The following is a 24686-nucleotide window of genomic DNA, read 5'->3' on the forward strand; positions in this document are numbered from 1 at the left end:
CTTTTTTTGGGGCTTACAAGTTTCGGTGTTAAATGCTTACATCTTGTACAAGGAAAAAAGTTTAAAAACAATGAAAAACCAATGAGTAATCTTCAATTTGATGATAGGCTAATTATTCAACTGGTTGGAAAATATAGAGAAGGTGTAAAAACAAGGAAAGGAAGACATTCGGTAGATCCAGAACAGCGGTTAAATCACGTGAATCTACATGTAATAATGCCTATTGCGCAGAAAAAGTACAGGGATTGCGTCGTTTGCGGTTCTAATAGAGAGGGAGGGCAGAGAAAACGAACAATGTATCACTGTAAAAATTGTGATAACAAACCGGCACTTCATGTGAGAGAATGATTCGAAAAATATCATACTTTAAAAAACTATAAGTGATGGTGATTTAGTAATAATACAATAAGTAAGAAAGATAAATTTATAATAACATTGGACAGAATCATGAGTTTTTTATTGTGATAAATATTCTTAAAATGTGACATTGTTATATTATGCATAGTTATTTATATATAAGTCTTAGATGTAAGTCACTACTAATAATTGTAAAAAATAGTTGTAAGGTAAGCCAGTAATATAATTCGTAGATGTAAGTTACTAGTTATAATTATAATATGTACAAAACTCTAACTTGTAATCACCGTGTAGAATGTTTGCCAAATTTATTATCTATTTTATGTGTTGTGGGCTGGTCTATCTTTTGTTTTCTGAATGAGGGTCGGAATCTAAAATAATATAACCAATGCAAAATAAGAAACCGTGTACTAGCCATAAAACCTAAGCCAATCGGGTCCAGGTAGTCACCGGTCAACCCCTGTGCGGTACAGGACAATTAGAAAGGAATTTCTACAAGGACTTACATTAGATTCTTTTTATATTATTCCCATATTTTACATAATTATCGCTACGCAATAAAAGAAATTATGTAAATAAAACATATTGAAATTAATTGTATTATCTTTTAGTTACTTAAGGTGTGATTTAACAACTATTTTATGCAAAATGTACCAAACATATAATGGTCACACGAATTACCAGATAGGGTGCCGCGAAAATATTGAAACAAAAATTTCACTTTTAAATCAAAAATATAACATTTATTTTAAATCAGAGTAGCAAATTGGTTCTGAGAATAAATGGTCAGGGTGGAAAAGGTTAAGGGTCCTTTCTTAAAAGACAATGACAGTAGATCTGTCCTAGAAAAACATTACTATATTGTTTCCAAGTCTGGCGTGAAACTTGAACATACATGGCTGTCTTATTCCTTAATACTTCAGAAGGCTTATTGTGAACCATGCTGGTTATTCGCAAATCAGGCATCTAAAAAAATACAAAATGTTTGGATGGAAGTTTATGACGGCTGGAAACATATTGTAGACACCATAGAAAGACACGAGACATCTAAAAAATACCTGGATTCTTGTTTAACGTATCAACAATGGCGGCTACATGGAACACTAAATGAAGAGCAAGAATTCATGATCAAGAAAGAAAAATCTTTTTGGCGCTCTAGACTCCTCGATGTTACTTTGACACTTTCAATGTGTAATTTAGCCTTTCGTGGTCACAGAGAAAATGCAGATTTGAATGATCCAAATTCCCGAGGAAACTTTTTGAGTATTGTTGAGTTATTAGCAAAATACGATCCGATTTTACAAGAGGTGTTAAGTAAATCAAAGGGCCAAATAAAATACTTAAGTTCAAAAATACAAAAAAGAGCTCATTTCTGTTCTGGTTCTAAAAATAGAAAATGCACTCATAAATTAAATAAATGCCGAACCCTTTTACTCTATCATGTTCGATACAACTTAAGACATTTCAAAAACAGATCAAATGTGTGAACTTTACCGTTATTGTATGATGGAGAAAGACGAAAATGGAATCCCAAAGGCGCTTTTCATTAAAGAGTCATTTTTAGAATTTCATGAAGGGACCAAACTGCCTTAATTTTTTTGGGCATAGTATCAAAAGACGGAATATCTTATCAAGTTTTAAATCTGATAAAGAAGGGGAGTCTTCAACTTTGATAACATTAAAAACATTGTACCCTACTAGATGGTCAGGACATTATCATGCTATTTTTGCTTTAAAAGTTCGGTTTGTTGAAGTCCAAAAAGCGTTAACGAAAACAATTCTGTTAAATTGCAAATCGGATGAAAGAAATGAAGCTTTATCAATCAAAAAGAAGATCGAGAACTACATTTTTATTATGTTATTGGTTTTCCATTGCAAAATTCTACAAACTATCGATGCAGTCTCTAAAGTACTTCAGTCCAAAGCCATCGATCTTTCAAATGCCTTAAAACGTTTGAAAATTTGTCTGGAAGAATTGGAAAGGTATCGACATGAATTTGAAAATTTAAAAAAGGAAGCAAGTAGTGTAGCAGAAAAGTGGTCCATAACCCTGAATTTTCTAAAACCCGTCAGAGGAAGGTGAAACGCCATTTTGACGAACTTTGCGAAGATGAGCTTCTCCAAGATCCGGAAAGGTTGTTTAAAGTGAACATTATTAAACAACTGAAATCGCGTTTCCTTCCAATGAACGAAATTATTTCCAATTTCAGTGTTTTGCAACCTTCCACTTTGCAAAATTTAATTGACACTGATCTCTTAAAAAAAGTTTGACATTCTACAAGGTTCGACATAGTTCGTGAGCATCGTTCGGCTGTTGAACACGAGTCACCTCTCCGCACCTAATCCAAATCAAATGGAACACAGTTTCAAGTCCTCGTCTGTATGGGCCGACTACTCTATTTTATATCTCTATGGAATTAAGGGAATTGTTTTGTATCAAACTTTGTGATTTTTTTTAAAGTATAATTTGGCCCACATCGAATCCAAAGGTGTAGTCTCGCTGTTTCCAATGCAGCCTAGTTTTTATAATCAAATAATAAAAATATTTTACAATGTAATTATTTGATTTACATGAAAGATAAAGCATGTAAGATAAAATCACAAAAATCAAAATCATTTCAGCATTTCTGATAACGTTGTTAAATTTCTCGTTGAAAACTATTATTTTTCATTAATAGAAAAATAAGTATTTATCATTTTAATTTTATCATGGCTTGATATTTTGTCATGTCAGGTGTTTTCAATTTATATTTTATTATGTAAGCTTTATGATTGATCTAATAAAAATATTAATAATACTTTGTAACTGGTTGGTAAAAACAAGGTTGCAGATAAAACTCATGTAACAGGGCATAGAAATAAATAAATATTTTTTATCAGCTTGAAAAGGTATTATGATGTTGATTTAATGGTTGATGGACTTGGCAAAAATTACAGCAATAAGAACACAAGTGACATGACATAAGAACAAGTGGATGGAAGATGGAAGAAAAAGTCAGGGACATGCCAGGAAAACATGGCACCATCAAGGAATTCAAATACTTGAGGTGGAAGTAAATATTAAATTAAATTAAAAAATTAAATTAAACCTATTATTTACATTAAATTTTAATTTTAATTAAATCAAAATAAAAGAAAAATGAATAAGAGACAATGATGAATGCAAAAGAGACAAGTGCGTATCAAGTTTCAAAAAAGACTTGTGTGGAGTTCCTTCCTCTCTGCATAACCCATCAGCGAAATTGGCTTGATGAATAATAATTAGCAAACGAAAAGTCTGTACTATTGTAACAATCGTTTGATTGATGTATAAAAAAGACGGCATGAGAAAGAGAAAAAAACTTTAAAGAGTATGAGTGGTTGTCTGATATCTCTTCTTCATCACTCGTTACACGAGATAATACATCGTGTTAGTTACAGCCTATGGACTATTATTCCACCATCCCGACATATAGTCTGAGCCGTCATGCGGAAAAACTGCCTTACCGAAACAATGCTGTTTTTATGCAGATCATTCAAATTATGCACTATACATTCATCTACGTTTCACAGCAAAAATCGTTTAATCGTTTAAAATCTCAACCACAGATGGCAGTACAAGGCCGAGTCAGGTTGCACTATGACGGCTGGTATTGCACTCCTTTTCCGTACAACGGTAAAGATGCGTCAAGTCAGCCATTACTCAATTGAAACTGACAGTTTGTGCGACCGGCGCTTGGCATATTTGTCATTATTCACTGTGATAAGTTTTATTTCTGCATTATGTTATTTGTTAACATGTTGTAACATTCTGAAACTTTTATGTAAAAAAATTTAATGTAAAAGGAAAAATTTTGATTTATGGAAAAGTGTCATTATAATTTTTTTCTTTTACGTGTATTGTACTCAAAACTTATGAATAAATTAATACATAAAAAGTGTCGACTATTAATTGAAATATTTTATTTAATTTGACTTTCAATATGAATAGTCAAATAAAATGTTTAACAGCCAATATCTCTAAACTCACTTTTTCAAATAACACTTTTTTTCCGCATAAGGGTACAATAAAATAATGTTATAATGACAATAAACTGACATTACAATAATTTACTTACAACAGGAATAATATTGATGTTTGTTATTTGGTCTGACAAATCTCCGTTGGATAATTCAGGATCGAAATTCCAAATCCGCCTTTGTAAAAATGTCACAGTTCCATTATCATTCCATGTTATGTTGACCTAAAAAGATTGAATTGTATGTATTAAATGATTCAGCAGCACATTTGACACCAAATGAAAATTATTTATTTTACACACAATAGACCCCCTAAAAATGGTGACTTGCGAACGACATCAAAATTTTAATAAGGTTTTATCAAAATTTGTTAAAAATTTATGGAATATTTAAAGAGCATTTTTATAGTTTTTAACTGTTGCGCATATTTTAATTTCATTAAAAGTATTGATTTTAAAAATGATCTAAAACTGTTTTTATTTCACATGCTGTAATATGTTGTGGGTTCCTCTCATAGATAATAAGAACAAGGGAGACGTGCCATGAACCATTATTAGAATGAAACCGCACACACAGAAGCGTTACAAACATCGTTCACCCATATCACTGCAAATCGCGTCCACGCACGCCGCTTTAATAGCCGATCAGTTTGGTCGTAGTTTGGCGACAGTCTGCACACTTCCATACCACATCTCCCTGTGTTTGTATTATCTATGAAAAATAGCCTATTAAGCTCATTGAAAAGACACGAACCGCCACTGGCAGATGGACTTACTTTTACATGATGTTCTTTGAATACATATGGTCCTATATCTACGAAGTTGGGTTTAATTGAGTGATCATTCATAACATCTTTACTATTAGTAAAATTATACAAATATAATTTCAGGTACATTGGTAACGGCGTTTCCTTCCACAAATCAAAGCTAAATGAGGTAAGTGACAGTACGGACATCTGAAACAGAAAATATTATAACAATTATTATTTCTTACTTGTTATGTTACAGTTCAATCAAGGACAAAAGACCGTTCCCTAGTAATTTCCAGAATGAAGCACAATGCGGGAGGTGAGTGTGGTGTGGCAAGCCACCAACGAGTGCTGGAGAACTACTAATAAATCACGCCCTTTCTGTGCACGGAAAGAAACGTGCTTCTGCACACCTTTTGCTTGCGTCTAGTCATAATACTCTTATTACTACATAAACATTATTTTTGTTTCATTTACGTTTTTACAGACAGCTTTTAACTGAGTAACCACAACATTTTATTTTTGAAAAATGTAGAGCAAATAATATGAGGTCTTGCCTTATTTTCAAAGAATAAATTTTTATTTATTTTTTATTGTACATTTGATACAGAAAATTTATGAGTAATATATTAGGCCAAATAATGTATATATATATTGGATATGTGAACAAATATGTACATGTAATGGAAATGAAAAGTACAATGTCCGTCTAGGATAACCTGCAATACAGGCGTGAATATATTACGGCCCAGTCAAGATTAGTTTGTAACTAGGCAGTGCCTGCTCTAGGAAACTAATCATGGCATTAATTTTTGTTGTTTCATACATTATATGCACTGGAGCGATTGGTGTCATATACATATTTACCACATTATTTAAGGAATACCGGTTTAAAAAAAAATGAATCCGCCGTTTATCTCACATTATGACAAGCGATCGCTCGAAACGTTTTTGAAAACTTGGCATAATATGCCAAATATCGCTCCAGTGAATAAAATTGTAATTTTTTTATTTATTTAATGATGTAAGTTTAGTTTCCATACTCATGATGTAGTAAGCTGAAAATTGTTGTGTTGACTTAGAAATTAGACAGAAAATATGGGCAAATTTCATTACGCCAGTGCTCATTCAAACCATTCGTTTTTAGAATGACGCAAATATTTATTTCTAATTTATAGTTTTAAATACACATCCATCATTGCCCTAAACTATAATTTTGTTTGTATTTTATAATAATAAAAGTTATTAAAAAACATAAAATTTGTAATTATTTAACTTCCGGTGCCCTCTCTTACCAGAAGTTAGCTATCATCAAGAAAACTGCGCTTATATTTATTCATATATGTATAAATATATAGGTTTATCTTAGTAAAACAATTTACTTTTCACCACAAACAACATTATTTGATAAAACTGGATAAAAATAACAATTTTTAGAGATATCACTAATGAAACAGACTCATTAATAGGTACTTATTTGAATAAGTAGGTACTTCCCAACGAACTAAGGAGTACCAAACCAGAAATAAAATTAAAATTGTGGTAAAATTTGGAATAAACCTCAAATCGGTCTAAAAAGAGCATTACTTTGAAAGAAAAAATAATTAAATTTTGTTTATGAAAATAAATTTAAAAGTTACAGGAGGCCTATACGCTTTTATTCAATATAAATAGAATTTCAAATTAGAATGGACGTGTGTGTAAAAATATCAAATATAAAAATAATGTTTTCTAATCCAGACAAGTGAAAAGGGTTACCTTAATAAATATATTTTACCAGGCAATTATTTTTATTCTAAATTCGAAATATGCATGGGCTTACTTCCGCTTACTTTAATTTTAAAAATGGCAAAACAAATTTCTTTGTTTTCAACTTCGCAAGTCATGTTACATCCCGAGATTTTATACAAGTAAGAACAATAATAATAATGTTACAAGTAATCGAGCAAGAATTTAAATATTTTTTTATATTATTTACATTGCCTGTAGTGTAAAAATATGCTTAATTTTATTACTCTCTAGTTAGACACTGCTTCCCAAACTATCGCATACGGATAAGCAGACAGTACATGAAAATATGTATGTCTGCAATCTAGTATGTATGTACATTTATTTGTGGCGCATAGATAATAAGTAATAGTACATTACTCTACTAGTCATATTATTTAACTGTCGGAAAACCTATGTATTTCCGGAGCTAGAGATGGTATCATAGAATATATTATTATCTTATTTTGCAGGAGAACTCAGTCGCACAGAGATCAATAGTCTTCATAACTATATTTTACCAAATAAAATCTACACTGTTTTTTTATAAAGATAACAAAACTAAGACTGAAAATACACAGACTGCTACACAAGCAGTCGATATAAGTAGGTACCTGCAAACTCGGTACTTTTTTTTTAGAAATATGGCCACTCGGGATTTTTTTATTTATTTATGTAATGTTGAAATTCAAATTTATTCTAAGGCTGGGAGACTACAGTGGAACCCGCTTAAGAAGTTCCCGTTTAATATGTTTTCCCGTCTAAGAAGTTCAGTTTTTTCAACCCCGAAAAATTCCCATACAAAATACGCCTTTCTTTCCCGTTTAATATGTTTCCCGCCTTAAAGGATTTCCCGCCTAAAAAGTTCCAAAATATAATCCCCCAACAAAATAATTACCCTTTTAAAAAGTTTTACAGCACAAAATATAATTGTCAGGATTTAAAATGCCCAATAAAAATAACCATTTCGTTTTATGCTCCGCCATGCGGCTCCTTTGTTGTCATTCTGCATCTCAATAAAACCCATTTCACCGATTTGAAAAATGACCATTGCCCACTGGGAATAACCAAATGCAAGATACATAATATAAGCATGGGATAGTGAGCTCTAAAATACCCTTCTCTAAAGACCATTATCGCATAACGTTGCTGTGTCAGATGGACGGAACTGTTATTCTGAATGTATGCATCTCCAACTCTCACATAAATCATAATGCGTGCGATTGAGATAGAAGCATAAACAATGTGGATGGTTATCCATTGAAAAGAAAAAGGAGACATCTACTCAAATCGTATTTTTATTTAATTATTTAAATAATGTTGGGGGCCGCGAAATTTCAATTTCCGCGGAAAAATGTCGTCTTATCTCTAATCAATACTTCGTAAATCTGCATCTGAGAGGCTTGTCCATGCCGGTAACGCCGCGCCGCGAAGTTTGCATTTCAATATTATATTATTTCAAATCACTACATACTTCGTGAATCTGCAAATTTAAATATGGCCGTTGCGTTAAGCGCCAATTTTATTTTAATTTACGCAAATTTTTGGCAAAAAAAAGTTTTTCTCTTTAATTTTCAAATTGTATGAGAATTCATTCAACTGATTTTTTTGCAGTGGAAAACACGTGTTTAATGAACTATATAATATAAAAACCTATATAATATAAAAAGATTAAAAGTACCTTATATTCAGTTTTTTTAATTTTTGATTAAAGCAATATTTGATTTTAAATTTTGGAGAAACACCTTTTACTAAAAGAACATGTATCAACACCTGCTATTTGTACCCAGCTGTCAAGTAGTAGTAGTAGTAGTAAGCAAACTCGACAGAGAGTCAAACCATTGCCTTTATCAAATTTTGAAATGAGCTGGTTGGTGAATACCTTTTCAAATACGTAAATTTTAACTGTGCTTTATCCGATTTCATCAGCTTTACAGAGGCCAGTCTTCTACGAAATAAAATTAATTAAGCGGGAGAATTTCTTATCTCTTTGTAAATACATAGGCATCTTCGTGTCCTGGCCATGCGGGTTTCTTTTGTTATCATGCAGTCTCAAAATAAAACCACTTGTTTAATATTGGCAAAATAAATGCCATTATCAACAAGCATTGTCCATTGTCCAACGGGAATTTCCATATTCAGAATGTATGAAATAATGGACTCTAAATTGTCTTCCTTTACAGGATTTAGAGCCCATTATCGCATAACTTTGCTGTGTCGGGGAAATCTCTAAAATACTAATATTTTTTGACTGGTGTAAATTTTTAACACTTTGTAAAATTGACTTAATCTGACACTCTACATTAAATGGGACCTAGCATTAGGACGAAACATTTGACTTTTGTCATCTTTTCCTATCCTTTTTGTCAATATTTTAGACATCTTTCCTTATCATGAAAATGAAAATAAACTTTTAGTTTGGGTTTATGTTTCGTGGTTGGTGGTTGTGCTGTTACATTTCACTTTCATCCCCCTTTTCGTAATAAACATTTTAGTTTTTTTTTTGGTATTTTAAGTTAGTTTATCTTCTTTACATTTATTTGGTATAAGTAGGCAGTTTTTTTGTTGTCTAAAATCAACTTAAAGTGAACTTTTTGTAGCAAGCAGACGAAACATATGTTTCATTTCATCTACCTATTATACAATTACAATATTTATAAATCCTTCGATTGGATGTCAATTTGATACAAAATTAAGAGAAAATTGAAAACCCTCTTAAGATGTTTTCCTGCTTAAGATGTTTTCCTGCTTAAGAAGTTTTTTTTTGCCGGTCCCTTGGAAAACCTCTTAAGAGGGTTCCACTGTACATACATGTACGGCTACAGAAGTCGATATTCGAAAAACATGGAATGCCGTGTTATTTGTAGCATTATTTCTATGAGAACTGAGAGAATCCACAGCTTTGAGAATGCTACTCATTATTTGGTTTAAGGGGGTGACAGATTACGCTATAAGTACAAAGCGTTTTATATAACTCCATATTACTCGCCATACAATCCCATACAGACCTGTCACACCTAAAAGGATATTGTGTTATAAGTGTGGGCGTGGCGACGATATGCGCCGTGATCTTCTAGCCAGGCGATATTTGAAAATTATGCGACCCCCTCTCCTGCCGTGGGCAACAATTTACGGAGTGCCGTAATTACGCGGCTGTCATCTGTCAAAGTGACAGATCCCATACAAAGAAATGATATTCGGCGGCAGTTCCTCAACTGATCTGACCCCCTCTCCTGAGAAGATTATAGCGTAGTGTCACCCCAACATATAATACATATATGCCACGCCCAAATTATGCGCGCATAATACAGCGTAATATGTCTAAGGCTTCACTGAATAAAATATCTGTTAATTACAATATTTGAATCTTATTAGATTAGAAATATGTAGATTAAGCAATCTCATAATAATCATAATCACTAATGCTGTCTTATTCATCAACTAAGACAGCATTAGTAATTATATCACTACCAGTTTTAAAAATCAATGAATAGATTTTTTTTATCAGAAACTACATACATAATGATAATGTAAATGCTTATTTTAAACCTGTTTTATTTTCTGGGTGAGTAAGAAGTGGTAGATTCATGAATTTCAAATGGTTTGTGCAGCAATAATAATCAGTAAAAATGAACTTAGGTCAACACTTTTTATAAAATAGTGCAAGTTTATTACTAATTTCATTATTAATAATGTGTTTCAATGATGAATCTTTCAAAAGGAGTCGAATCGTAGGTTATAACACTAATATGTAGTAATGACTTGATTCATCTTGTTTCGAAACAAGGTCAAACGTGTGATAAGACTCAAATGACTCAAACTGAAGTAAATATAAAACAACTAAATAACTTTGAGTTAGACATCATTTCAGACTTTGAAACACAAACATATATTTATTGATGACTCGAAAAAATATAATACTTAATTTTCAACAGTTTTCAGTCATAACATTTTGTTCATCTCAAATCCAGTCATGGACTTAGCTAGGTTGACAATTTATTATCAGGCACAAATAAATTTTAAAATTTTCATGTACATTTAGATAAAAATGTTGTGCAAGCTAATTATTATATATGTTGAGTGTGGCAGCAAAAATCACTAAAACCAAAGATATTTTTTAAACTTTTGACTTGTCACGGTATAAAATAAAGTTAATAAATTAATAGAGTAGTAGCATTGGGAAAAAATTGCCAATGCATTCATCTTAAAAATTAGAGCGGGAATAAATCTTAACCTCTCGAGCAATGGAGATTTCCAGGTTTTCAGTTTTCGATTCGGTCATTTGATTTAATTACTATCATACATCCAAATATTGATAAAGAAACAAATAAGTTGCTTACTGCGGTTTAAATCCAATGAGTTGACCCAGATTTTACCGTCTGTGCCATATCTTTAGGTTTATAAAAAAAATTATTTTAATTTATAAAAATCACCTACCTAAAGGTGGGTAGTTAAAACAGCTTTATAAACATGAACAAAACTAAAGTGCGCCTGCAAACAATTAGAAATGAATAAAAAATAACATAAACAACCACATCAAATGAACTAAAATTGCATCAAGAACAATGACTCAAGAGTCGCACTTAAAAAAACTAAATTGGTAAACTAAAGATTGAAGGTTTCTGCTGATTTTTGATTTTGTATGGAAACCGGTTCTTCAAATTTAGTTCCATTTAGGACAAGCAGCGTAAATTAAGGCGATGCAATGCGTAGTAATGCAAATTCATGTTTTTTTGGTTTGAAAATTTGATCACTTAGAAATGTTTTAGATGCTTTAATTAAATACTGCGAATAGAACACATCTTGGCCTACTAGATGATCCAGTATTTTTTAGATAAGTCTTTTAATAAGCCTGGAAAAAATAATGAATCAGGCCTATAAAAACTGCTTTAATGTTCAAAATCTCCTACTTACGAACACATTTTCGGTAGCGGTTTTATTTTATAATGTGGCAAATTAAGTTCTTTATAAAATGATCGTAAAACAATTAAATATTTGTGCCTCAACGTCCGCAAAATAAAATAAAAGCCACTTTTTGGCGATGTGTTTTTCTAGTATTTATCAAGAAAGTTGGATGGTGTTGAACGGGAATTTAAACGTTATCGCTATATACATAAGGGGTGTTATTGTTAGCGGCTTGATTCAAAATGTCACACGACGTATGGCATCGCCTTAACAAAAACTCTATAAAAAAATGTTCTCAGCCAGGGTGTTCAAGAATTACCCCAAACATTTTGATTTTTCTCTTCAGCCAAGTGGGCCGCATAAAATTGACTGGCACGCCGTAAGAATTGGGCAGCGGATTGTGCATGTCACTGGTTTGTGAAGTAAAATTTTATGGCTGAAAATTATAACAATCCCGCAAGGTAATTATTTATGACAAGTGAGATTTTACAAGCGGGTTTATTTGCGTATCGTAATGCAATAGCCAGTATAATAAGACAATTTAGTGATATTTTCCTTGGAAGCCTTGAACCAGGTTATGATAGTTATAATGCGTTGATTGTTTTGAGGAGGAAATTAAGTAGCATGAAAACGAAATCTTTAAATCTTTTAAAAATTTGGTTAATACGGGTGTATTTTTCTAATTTATTTTTTTTATAAGTAATACCTACTCATATTTTGAAAATATACTGTACTTTTGCGAGTATATTGATAGCAAAGGCAGGTAGGTAGGTACATATGACTTTTAAAAAACCTATTTAGATACAATGAGTAATGTTAAAATTTAGTCAGTGCCCTCATGCTGTATGTAATTTTTATCCATCCAAACATTCAAATTGCTATATCTCAAAACATGTTTTGTCAGTTAACATGGTCTACACCCAAGGAACTCAATTAATACATAAATAGGATTAATAATAAAAAAATACTCACATTCCTTAAGATATTGTAGAAAATCGTCGGCCAAACAATCACGATTACGGTAAAAATTAAACTTAAACATATCCCAATTATCATCTGGACCATCAGGCCAGTTTTCCTGCTACAACAGACCATTGTGAAGTGGGAGCAAGGAAGAAGTCAGTCTCAATCTATAAAGAAACCAAACAAAATACATTAATTCATCTTCAAAATGAAATATATTTTAATCATGATACAGGGTACAGATACCAACACGTCCGATGTATTTTACTCGATGTCAATCATAAAGCCACAAGTCACAGGTATGTATGTTAAGGACTACCCAATACACGGTTTGTTAATTTCTTATCTACAATTTTTTTGTGAAACATGTCAAGAGGGTATTTAATTCTTCATACTAATATTGACTACCTACATAGAATAAATAACACAAGAAATGCGATTTGGGCGTTTCCGTGATTCAAAAGTCTGACCTTGAATTTTCTTTGCTTAAATTTCAAATGCAGATTATTGTCATTACGAAATTTTCATTTCGATCAAATACTGGAAATATACTATGTCAGCAACGTAAGAGAGACAGAGAGAATGCTAAATGGGCTAGAATCAAAGAAGAAAGAATAACAAAAGCAGTGCCTTTCAGGTGTGATTCGTGTTCCAAATATTTGCCTAATCGAGGCATGAATTTCCAATCCAAAACTGTGTTTACGAAATTTAAATGGGGTGGAGATCTACGATGTCAGGTAAGTGTAAGTACTATTGTGTATGTAAATGGCTATTGGTTAAATGGAACACTTGTTTCCATTCAAATTTGTATGGAAGGCACTTCTAGTGTTATTCTTTATTCTATGGCTAGAACCAATGGTTTCCATTAAAATCTAGAAGTAGGTTAAGGCATTTTTGTGTGTATTATCTATTCAATGACTACCTACGCAATTTGGCATTATTGATTGATTTCTTCACTATTAAAGTGGGTCTGTTAACAAACTGATAACTCAATATACTTCACTAATCCCCTGGATTCAAAAATTTCACTCATACAAGAAGAGACTTGTGTATTTTTCCAAAAAAAATTAACATTTTACGTGTAATTCGCAACACAAAAACAAGGCTTTAATTAGGCATGAATATCTGTATAAAAAAACAGCGTGTGAGTTACTATTATGTAATTCATAATAAATGATTTACTACACAGGGTATTTTCAATGTTTTTTGCCTTGGAAAAATTTAAGAAAAAAAATTACAATAATGTTTTTTTTTTAATATTTTTATTTGCCGCCAAAACGGCACATTCGTTTTTATTCGTGAATTCATTGACGTCACGCTGGGCGACATTGGTGACAGCCATCTCACCAGCCTATGTCATAATGACATTGTAGCTAGTTGGAACCGTTTCGAAATGTGCAATTTCAGATCAATAATAAATAATGAAAATATTAAAACGACACATTTTTAGTGAACAGAATCAGAAAAAAAACTCTAAATCTTTCACACTTTTAATGGTACTCATAGTTTGTGGAGGTTTTAAAACGCAGCATCTTTAACCCATTGGCCTCAAACGACACCGTCCCGGCGTGTGTACGGCGATGTGTCTTGAAATCAAACGACGACGTCCCGGCGGGTCTGATGTCTGTCGACTTAAAAACGAAAAAGGGATACATTTTTTTTTTTTTTTTTTTTTTTTTTTTTTTTTTTTTTTTTATTTATTATTTAACATTATAAATGATAACAATATGCAGACTTATAAATAATTTGTTCATTATTATTCTATTTCTCCATAAGTTGAGCTCCAGGAGCTCGTGTTTATGGGAGGAGTCTTTACATTTAGTTCTAATGATTTAACAATAATCAAAAACTTTTGAAATAAATACAAACATAATATTAACATAGGTACACAAATTAGAAAATTGTTTTTTTAAAGATAATTAAAATAATTCATCTTTTTACAGATTAAGTAAGCGTGAGGAAATTAAGGGTACAATATATCAAGAAAAATTTAGAAAAGTAGTTTTTTTTAAAGACAATCAAATTAATATATATTTTTTACAGATTGAGTAAGTGTAAGAAAATTAGGGGTACAATATATCATTATCCAATTTTAGGGACTTAATTAACTTTTTGAATTGTTCATAATTCACAGTTTCGGTTACACTAATTTTATTTTTGGACAATAATATATTGTACCATCTCACACCTAAATACGAATAGTGGTGCTGAGCCGTGGTCGTTCTAATTATTGACATATGTTTTTAAAATTTTAAATGCCAATCGCTCTGTAGATAATTAAGCATTTATTTCGTAGTAATTGGCAGGACTCCGTTGGTACAATTTTTTCCTGATATTTACGATTGAAATTTTGTTATATTTCAGCTTCATTGAATTTTTTCAAAATGGCGTGTGGTTCTGGAATTGACAAGCTTGTTCGTAAAACGCATGGTGGGCTGCTAACAAGAGCCCAAATGGCTAAAAATATATATTATGGTAATAAGTATGATTAATGTACAACTTTTCTTAAACCAATTATAAAAAAATGAAGAAAAAAAATTGGTTTTTTAAAAAAAAAAAATTTCATATCCTCCTTTAATCATATTATTTTTTTTTTAAACAATGCATATATTTTTACATACCTTGATTCAATGCACAAGTAAATTAAAAAAGATTGTTTCGTTCGCATGTTTAGTTTAAAAGTTATATAAGATTTAGTACACCACTGCACTTAAAACTTTTGGTACAAAATTAATTCGGATGTGAAGGACAATTTTTTAGCCAAACAATTCGGAGGCCAATGGGTTAACAGTAGAAAGAAAGTAAAAAAAATATATGTATATTATAAGGCCTGATCTAACTCTGGCGAAACTTTCGGTAGTTCGTCGATCCCGTTCACCCCTGTTTGTGACAAAATAAAATAGCATTTGCAAGATAAGATGTCAGCATGCATGACCTTCTAAAAAAACTTTCACAGCCAACGATATGTTACCACTTTAAAAGCAAGCTGTAAAATCATTATCCTAAATTTACTTCCACCTATACCTATATATTAAATATATTATAATGCAATGAAACTTTGTATATAATGGGTATATATGGGGTGAAACTTGTTAAAAAATGTTGTTTAATTTAAATTTTTTTTAGGTATGTACTATGAAAATAAATTCAATTCTTGACCTCTTCAGTCTTTTGCACACAAATGTAATGAAATCATGCGATTATATTATTAATTGTTGTATAACATCATGTTCGTTATGCAAAGATAATCATTATTAATCAGAGTTATTCAGAGATTGATATTAAGCCTGATAACTGATTTACTTACGAATGAAAAATATGTACAAATAATAAATAAATCCTAAAAATGTCACATTCTTAACCCCTTTGTGTATAAAAATAATTAGTAAAAAATTCACAAAATTTCATAGATTTTTCTCAAATTGCGGTTGGAACCTTTGGTTTCATAGAGGTATACATTTTAATCATTCCGTGGTTAACTTCAATATTTGATTATAAAGATTGGTGTTTTCTCTTTTTAACACCTAGTTCACATTTGACGGTAAAGGAGACCCAACGATTTCTATGAGTTGTTCAAAGTAGTGGAACAAATTGACTCTATGGGTACTAGCTGTTTATTCCCAAAACCAAACAAATTAGCCAGATGACTTAAGAAATATAACAGTCAATATGCCAGAGACCTGAGGGGTGAAGAAGCCTCATATCTGCACAAGCTTACATTTTATATAAACATTCAGTTGATGTACTACAGGGTTTTCCAATAAGAGGTGTTATTTTGATATTCAATCGTAAAAGATCAATGGTTTCGTTACTTGTGTGGCACGTAGCGCCGTCTTGTTGAAAGTAAACGTTGTCCAGATCAATACCATCCAATTCCGGCCATAAAAAATCATTAATCATCTCTCGGTGGCGCAATCCATTCACCGTAATTGTTGCTCCAGCCTCATTTTCGAAAAAGTAAGGTCCAATGACTCCGCCGGACCATAAACCACACCAAACAGTCACACGTTGGGTTTTCCGAGCCCCAGATGTGACAATTTTGCTTGTTGACGAAGCCACCGAGGTAGAAATGGGCCTCATCACTCAAGATGATTTGCATTTGATTCACTCAAGTGAATTTTAATAATTTCAATGCGTTTTTGAAGCGTGTATCGTTCCATTTTTATTAATGGCGTAGTTTCTACTTGTCAAATGTCAAAAAATGACAGCTTCAAAAGTAACATCTACCGAAATAGCGGGCTATTCAAAATAACACCTCTTATTAGAATACCCTGTACAACAGTAAAATATTCAGTAGATGTAATATGACAGTAAAATATGTGTTATCATAATTGAGTAAAAACGCTAAGCTAAAATGAAGTTTTTTTCACACATTTATGGAAATTTCTTTTATCTGGGAATACATTGTATTGGATGACCATAAATGGAAATGAAAAAGATAAGAAGAACAATGTAAACAATATTTTGCACAAAAATTTTAAATTATGTTCATTAAAATGCGTACCTCCTGATAGCTGTTTTCATATAAATTAAATAAATTAAACAAAACTGAACAATTTATTGTTGTACTGCCGAAATATATTTAGATTCAAAATAACACTGCTATTATTTATCTAACTAATCGACCTTGCCCTATAACATTTATTTTTACAAAAAATAAATTTTAGTAAGTTTTAAAAATAAATAAATCATTGTGATGACTAATGACTAATCATTCCGAGTACATACTACAGTAACACTGCAGACAGAAAAAATAGCAAATATGTAATACCACAATAACACGGTTAAACTCGATTTCACTCTGCTAGGTAACAAAAGATTATGTGAATATGCGTACTTTCTAATTAATTCTACTTCTTGAGTAATATGAATAATGTTGCATTTTTGCAATTTTTAGTGGTTTAAATTAAATTTTTCATTCTTAATACGAATTCCATTTAATCAAATACATTTTCCGGACAATTCAACAGCTTGCGAAACAACAAATACATAGTACATATTGATATAAATAAATGTGTAAAAAAAATAACACATTCGAAGATGTAACTAACTAATTAACTAACCATCGCATTGTTTCTCAGAGAGGACGGACCCCCAAACAACTCGGTCTTAACACACACTCCTTGCTTCATTCACATTCATACATACCCTTCTGTTATTCTGACTCTTGACATGGCCCAACTCAAGTATTTTGTTCGCTTGATCCTGCCCTTTTCAATTCAATTCAATTATTTCTTTAATAATTACATTTTAATTAGTTTTTAAGTACATTTGTAAAATGGTATTACATAATAAGTAAGCGGTGTATCAACTATACCAGCATCAATAGAGCTTGCCTTTTAAAGGCAGCTACACCGATGCTAAATATGTCCATATCCAAATTGATTCTGTTCAAGCAAGACTGCTCTCCCCACCAGCATGTCCATTGGCAAGTTAGTCCTGCAGGCTGGGAGATAAAACAGTCTATGCTGTCGGCGACGGAGATAACCATCAGGAACATAGAGACTAATGTTCTCCATGATAATCGGATTTTCAAACCATCCACGAATCAGTTTGAAGAAGTGTGATACAAAATGCACATCTCTTCTGACCCGTAGATGGTTCATACCGAGCAGAGATGTGCTTTATTTCAAATAAATCCATTTCAAATGGAAATGCAAAATGGGTATTTTCCATTTGGCATTTTAAATGCTTTTCTAAAAACCATTTTGCATTTTAAATGCTTTTCTCAATGCATTTTCCATTTGAAATGCTTTTTTGCAACATTCTTCCTACTTTCTCCACTCATCTTTTTTTCATAAGCCCCAAATATCAGTCTGTCCTCAACCTCGCTATAAGAGATAATTTACATTTGTTAAGTTGCTCCCTGGTAGGAGCCCTGGCAATTGAGTGATACCATTACAAAAAATACTGATTCAAATACTGAACATGGCCATGACGCTGTAATATTAAATGTTAGATAACAGTTTCTATGTTTTTACGTTGGCAACATTAGTCCCGCGCAAATTTTTTGTGGTTTCATAGTCCATAGTCGTGGTGTTTTTGGATTTACCATCATGTAATATGTCTACATTGATGTCCATTATTAAATGACAAAATTGTTTAAAAATTCTATAATTATTTTAATTGTTTGACCTGAGAAACCATTTTGCATTTTCAATGCATTTTGAAAATTGGTATTTTGCATTTTGCATTTGAAATGCTTTTCTAAAAACCATTTTGCATTTTCAAATGGAAAAGTTTTGACCCATTTCCATTTTGCATTTCAAATGGTTTTGGGTACCCATTTTGCACATCTCTGATACCGAGCATGCCCAAGAGAAAGTCAGTAGGATAGAGCCATGTCTTCCTCAGGCGTCCTCAACTTCTTCTACCATTCACATTTGAATCATATATACTCTTTACACTTCTTTCTTCATTAATTAACTAAGCGTACCTTTCTTAATATGGGTTTGTTTCACAGAAATTGAAAAATTCATCAAATTTTAAAGTTAAAATTCAAGTTCTGTGAAAGTTCAATTTAAGTTCTAGTATTATTGCATCATGAGCCGGCTGTTTTACAGTACTTGAATTAAGTAACAGAACATGGATTTTAACTTTGAAATTTGATGAACTGTTCAAACACTGTGAAACAATTTTTGTTGTTTGTTTTTGGGGTTTTATGCCGTGTTGCGCTAACTCCTTCTTTAGCCGACGTTTCGGACAGCGTTGCAGTGTCCATCATCAGGGCAGATCCGGTAGATCTGAAGATGTGTAAATTTTGGTTTGCGAGTTTGTGCTTATTTGTTTGTGGCCTGGGCCCGTCCAAGTGCGTTGGCATTTCGCACTTGGACGGGCCCCAGGCTAACATAAATACTGTGCTTTCAGAATTCGCCACAAGATGTCGCCACTTCCGTTGGCATTTCGCACTTGGACGGGCCCAGGCCACAAACAAATAAGCACAAACTCGCAAACCAAAATTTACACATCTTCGGATCTACCGGATCTGCCCTGATGATGGACACTTCAACGCTGTCCAAAACGTCGGCTAAAGAAGGAGTTAGCGCAACACGGCATAAAACCCCAAAAACAAACAACAAAAATGCTTTTGGCCGTGAGAATCTAAAAACTTACTGTGAAACAATATTTCAAAGCTGATAATAAACATGTTTTATTTATTAAAAACCACAATAGTTTTAATTTTAGTACAAATATATATTTCTCTAGCTTCTTCATAATTAGTACGTACTCTTGAAACAATTTTATAAATAGTTTGGGTGTCAATAGCCCAGTGGGTAGGACCCTCGACTAGCAGGCGGTGGGATAGAGTTCGATGCTTACAACATCAACTTACTTCCTTTTAAACACTTGTTGTACTTAGTGAAAAGGTCTGTAAAATCTTGGGTTTGTTTTCTGTTGTTAAAAATTAAATGTACTAATTTCGATTGTTGGTGCATGGGTAAGTAAGTAATGTGAAATATTCCTGTGTAATCAACATTATTCAAGTTCAATGAACTTGTAATTTTCAAAATTGGAACCACTTATCATATCAGACATGCGATAAAGTAGGTACCAAAATTATTTTATGAATTAATAATAATTCTTTATTCGAAATGTGTATTTCGTTTGTTCAAATGCTTGGCAGACGCTTAGATGAATTAATAAACTGAAGATATGTTACTAAGACAATGCGCGTGGATTTAGCGGCCTGTTCATATACATATTATTTGAATGGCTCTCCTTTTCTTAAGCGGTGATACATTAGTATATAATATAACGGGTCTTGTATTTTTATAATTTCATTGGATAGACAATGTAAATTTTCAAGTTTACTAACATTTGAAAAATAAATTTCTTCTTTTGAAAGGTAATGATCGTGAGGAAAATATTTTTTTTTTTAAACTTTCAGCTACATAAAATCCTATAATTATAATAACCCATGATTCTTCACGGGTCTGCACTAGTTTGATCTAAAAATGATAACATCAAATTTTTAAAAATAAATGATAAAAATGATTGAAAAGGATAATGTTCTCTTCTGACATATCGTGTAGTGATAAGTAATTATGGATTATCTAAGGATAAACAACATGTAATCAATTAGTGACAAGACAATGAACACAACACCATCTGTATATACTCAATTCAAAAAATTTTAATGGGACTTCATTTGCACCTATTGTTGGTTCCAGACAGTGTCTAGTCTATTCAAATAAATGTCTAATTCTCATTCGAACGAATGAGGAAATTTATTTTTTGGAAAAATGGGGGAATTGTTAAAACCACAGTTTTGATAGGATATTCCTTTGTATTGATGCATAGCAGGCTCCCTTGGATTAACTAGCAATGTGCCAAAACTCTGCCCAAAGATTTCGGGATCTATCTTTTAGCATGGAAATATTTCAGATAGGGGGATGTGGTTTACGAGGATAACAATAGGGTTGGCGCTCCTTGTTTTGTCAAGGAATCTGCAATATTGTTACCCACGATGCCAACATGTCCAGGAATCCAAATCAGAGTTACGAGTTTTCCAAAATTTTGAATGGAGGCTATCAGCACTTGAACAAGGCATACAAAGTGCAAGTAGATAAACTTTAAAACCGTATTTTAAAGTTTGTGTAACATGTTTTAGTTTTCAAATTTGCAGTATCTCAAAAATGTGTTGTGGTTTGGAGACTTTTGCCTAAATTTCACCAAACAGCGGCGGTCTAAATTTACCATACTATGATTTGAAATAATTACCCAATGATAGACGCTGGCAAAATTAGATTATTGAGAGAAGTGCTACTTCTTTTCTACTAGTAGAAAAGTCATAATTGGTCATGAATGTCAGAAGACCGACTTCCACTGAAAATACTGAGAACAATTCCTGACAACAACACGGATACGTGGAGGCCAGCAGCGGCCGGTTAATAAGTGCTGCCGAGCGCCGAACAACCAACAAAATTTCCGACAAGGCTAATCACAATACGAAACTCGGTGCGGTTATAACATCTCACAAAGATCTCATACAATGGGTACCTACTAAGTGTGTGTAACTTACATCGCGACTGTACCTATCTTCGTAGAAGTTCGTCTTCGATTACGATCCAGAATTTTACTAATTTGTTTGGATAATCTGTGAACAGTCGAAAGCGTGGGTACATATAATTCTTTCCTAATAATAGCATGATCGCGGACGAGGATCTTGCTTTTACCACCACATCGGAAGGAACAGTTTGTCCAGTAGCCTACTAAACGGGAACACATATGCGTGATATTGTGCCACTGCTGGAGGCACCTTATCGAGGCATTGGGTCACCGACATGAATATTTAAAAAAAACAACTCACTGTATTAATTTAGTAAATTTTTTTAAATAAGTTAATTTCAGTAAAATTAATTAATAACCTAATCAATAAAAAAAATACAATATTTGTGGTTAATTCTGGCCTTATCACATAACTTCAATACAGCTCACTTATATACTGAAACTTCAAAAACTTCATCACCTACGTACTTATAATAATAATGATTATTGGATTATTTGAATGGGGCCGTTTTTGTGAGAAAATCACCTCAAGGGCACTGTTTTACTACTACATAATTAATAATACTGATTTCGGTTGTCAGTGCATACATGTTCATACATTACTGTATAATGTATAAAATTATTTACCTTTAATGAACTTTTAATTTTCAAAATGGAACTGATGGTGCGAACCGAGCAATACAGTAGGTACCAAAATTATGTTATCTTAATAATAATTCTGTATTTAAAATGTGTATTTCTTTTGTTTAAATTTTAAATGGTATTCATTCGAAATTGTGTTATTGAAGTCTCTCTAATTTGTCAAGAAAAAAAATTTATATTTCTTTCGTAAAAGCTATGCGAAAAAGAAAGGAAGTAGGTATATGTATTTTTTTATTAAATTGTTAATATAAACCCTGCGAATTGTAGTACAGACCTTCTTACTAAGTCCTGACTCGTTCTCCCTTTTCAACTCTTGGTGATAAGGGAGTACGATTCAGATTACCCCAGTCGAGAGCCCTGCACTCCGGGTATCAATCACCTCGCAATATTATCCATTTCAACACTAAATTATTGTAGCCGCAAACTAAATAAAACGAAAAATTACTAAAATAATACAAATCCTTATAAATATAAATAATAAGGTATAATATTTCATAAGAGAAAAATTTTATTAAGTCTTTGTTTAAGTTATCAATGTATATTTTGTTTACCCAAATAAAGCGCAAGCTATAAAAAAGTAAACAACATTTAATTTTATCACATCACAAAGAGAAATTATTTTTAACCCAAACACAATGAATTATTTCAAACAAATAAATATGCATCAAAACTCAACTAATAATTAAAATAACAATGAGAGAAATCAAAGCATGAACTAAACCAGAATATTTTCACAATGAATTAAAACAAACAACCACTTACCCAATATTAAATTAACAAGACACTACTTATTTGTTTGGCGTAAGAAGGCCGACTGAACATTATGATTCGATTACCGTTTTCACAGAACGAAGATGATACATCATGCATAGTATTATAAGTGATACATCTCAGTAGTAGATATTAAATATAAACATGTACAATTTGCGATGCAAGAGCTCTTCGATCAATTCTGTAATGACGGTGCCGAACGATACTCCTTATTACGCTACAAGGGTCATTTCAGATTCATATTTTTATCAACCACCGAGCAGCTAGCTGATGTATTCCTCACATTGTTTAGTTTTCCAAATCTCGTAACTCATCGTGTCCCACAAACTAATACCATACTTGATCATATCGAAAGAAACTATTATTTGTTTGCTATCATCAGGTTAAGTGACGTACACCGCGTTTATGTTTTGTTTATTGACTACAAAACAAAAAACTTCGAAATTATTTGTCATGCTGAGCCGAACCAAATATGCCCAAACGTCATACGTCACGTCATGAGAGTTAATCGCAAACATGTTGCCAGATGTATGGTTTTTACCATGTTATCATCATAAATCATGGTTATCATAAATCACCATTTTATCGTGGTTTTTTGGGTCATTTGCACCTCCCTGGTTTTTTCTAAATTATTATATACATTTGAGTGAGAGATGATTTTTTAGCATGAGTCACATGAGGGAAATCCCGAATTCAGGAATGTAGTTCTCGAATTTCATTACGGTACAGGTTCTCGCTCACAATAGGCTCTGCGACACGTACATTTCGGAGAAAAGTCAAGTCCCAAAGTAAGGTAACGGTTTGCAGCGCAGTCCATTGTTGAAACTTTTCTGCGCGGCGGACTGAAGCGGCGCGTGGTGCCCCCGCTCCAAAATGTACGTGTGGTAGACCAGAATGTCTCTTTATCTAATTGGTAGCTGAAGTCCCCGACGTTTGACCTTCCTCTTGTTTTGAAGGTCAAGAGTGAAAATTTCTCGTCATAATCAGTCTCCGTATAAAACTGTAGATTTGAATACAAATCAAATCCACGCTCTCGGTGTCCACCCGCCACAGACACCCTTCTTCGTGTAAATAGATTATAAATAATATGTGTAAAATCAAATGGACGTGTTTATACCCTGCAACTTTTAATACTTCTAATTATAAGTTTTTTTATACTATTCTTTTTTTTATTTTATAGTATTATTATTTTATTTATTTATTTATTTTTCACATATACGGCACAACACGTGCCATTCACATACTAAATTACAGAGAATAGTACAGCAACATAAGGAATGCAACAATATAAATTTGATGGAATTCTACAAATGGAAGTTTTTTTACTCTGCTTACTACTGAATACGCTCAAATTATTGAAATAACACTTTATTCCAACTTAATTAGTACAAGGAACAATTATTTATGTTGGGGAAGATGGAAAAATATTTTCAAAATAGGTGATTAGGTTCTTACTTTGGGCTTTTTTAATATTAAAAAAAAATTGATTGAAGAATGATCTTTCGGAAAACGTCAATTCGTGCTA

General features: G+C 32.2%; 1 protein-coding gene across 2 annotated transcripts in view; it reads right to left on the reverse strand.

Moving 5' to 3' along the window:
- Nucleotides 1-23652, reverse strand: part of LOC149421027 (protein croquemort-like) — a 35468-nt gene extending 11816 nt beyond the window's left edge. The window contains exons 1-4 of one of the 2 annotated variants that reach the window (XM_089635717.1): nt 23445-23652; nt 12749-12906; nt 5132-5311; nt 4455-4580 (exon numbers count right to left, since the gene is read on the reverse strand). In XM_089635717.1, coding sequence (XP_089491843.1) covers nt 4455-4580; nt 5132-5311; nt 12749-12871 — 429 coding nt within the window. In that variant the 5' untranslated portion in view covers nt 12872-12906; nt 23445-23652. Of the gene's footprint in view, nt 1-4454; nt 4581-5131; nt 5312-12748; nt 12907-23152 lie in introns of both variants that reach the window. The other variant, XM_089635716.1, reaches the window with a different exon arrangement.
- Nucleotides 23653-24686: the final 1034 nt, after the last annotated feature.

Source organism: Hesperophylax consimilis, chromosome 9 (genome assembly GCF_061612785.1).
Source record: "Hesperophylax consimilis isolate HC1 chromosome 9, BYU_Hcon_1.0, whole genome shotgun sequence".
NCBI lineage: Eukaryota > Metazoa > Arthropoda > Insecta > Trichoptera > Limnephilidae > Hesperophylax > Hesperophylax consimilis.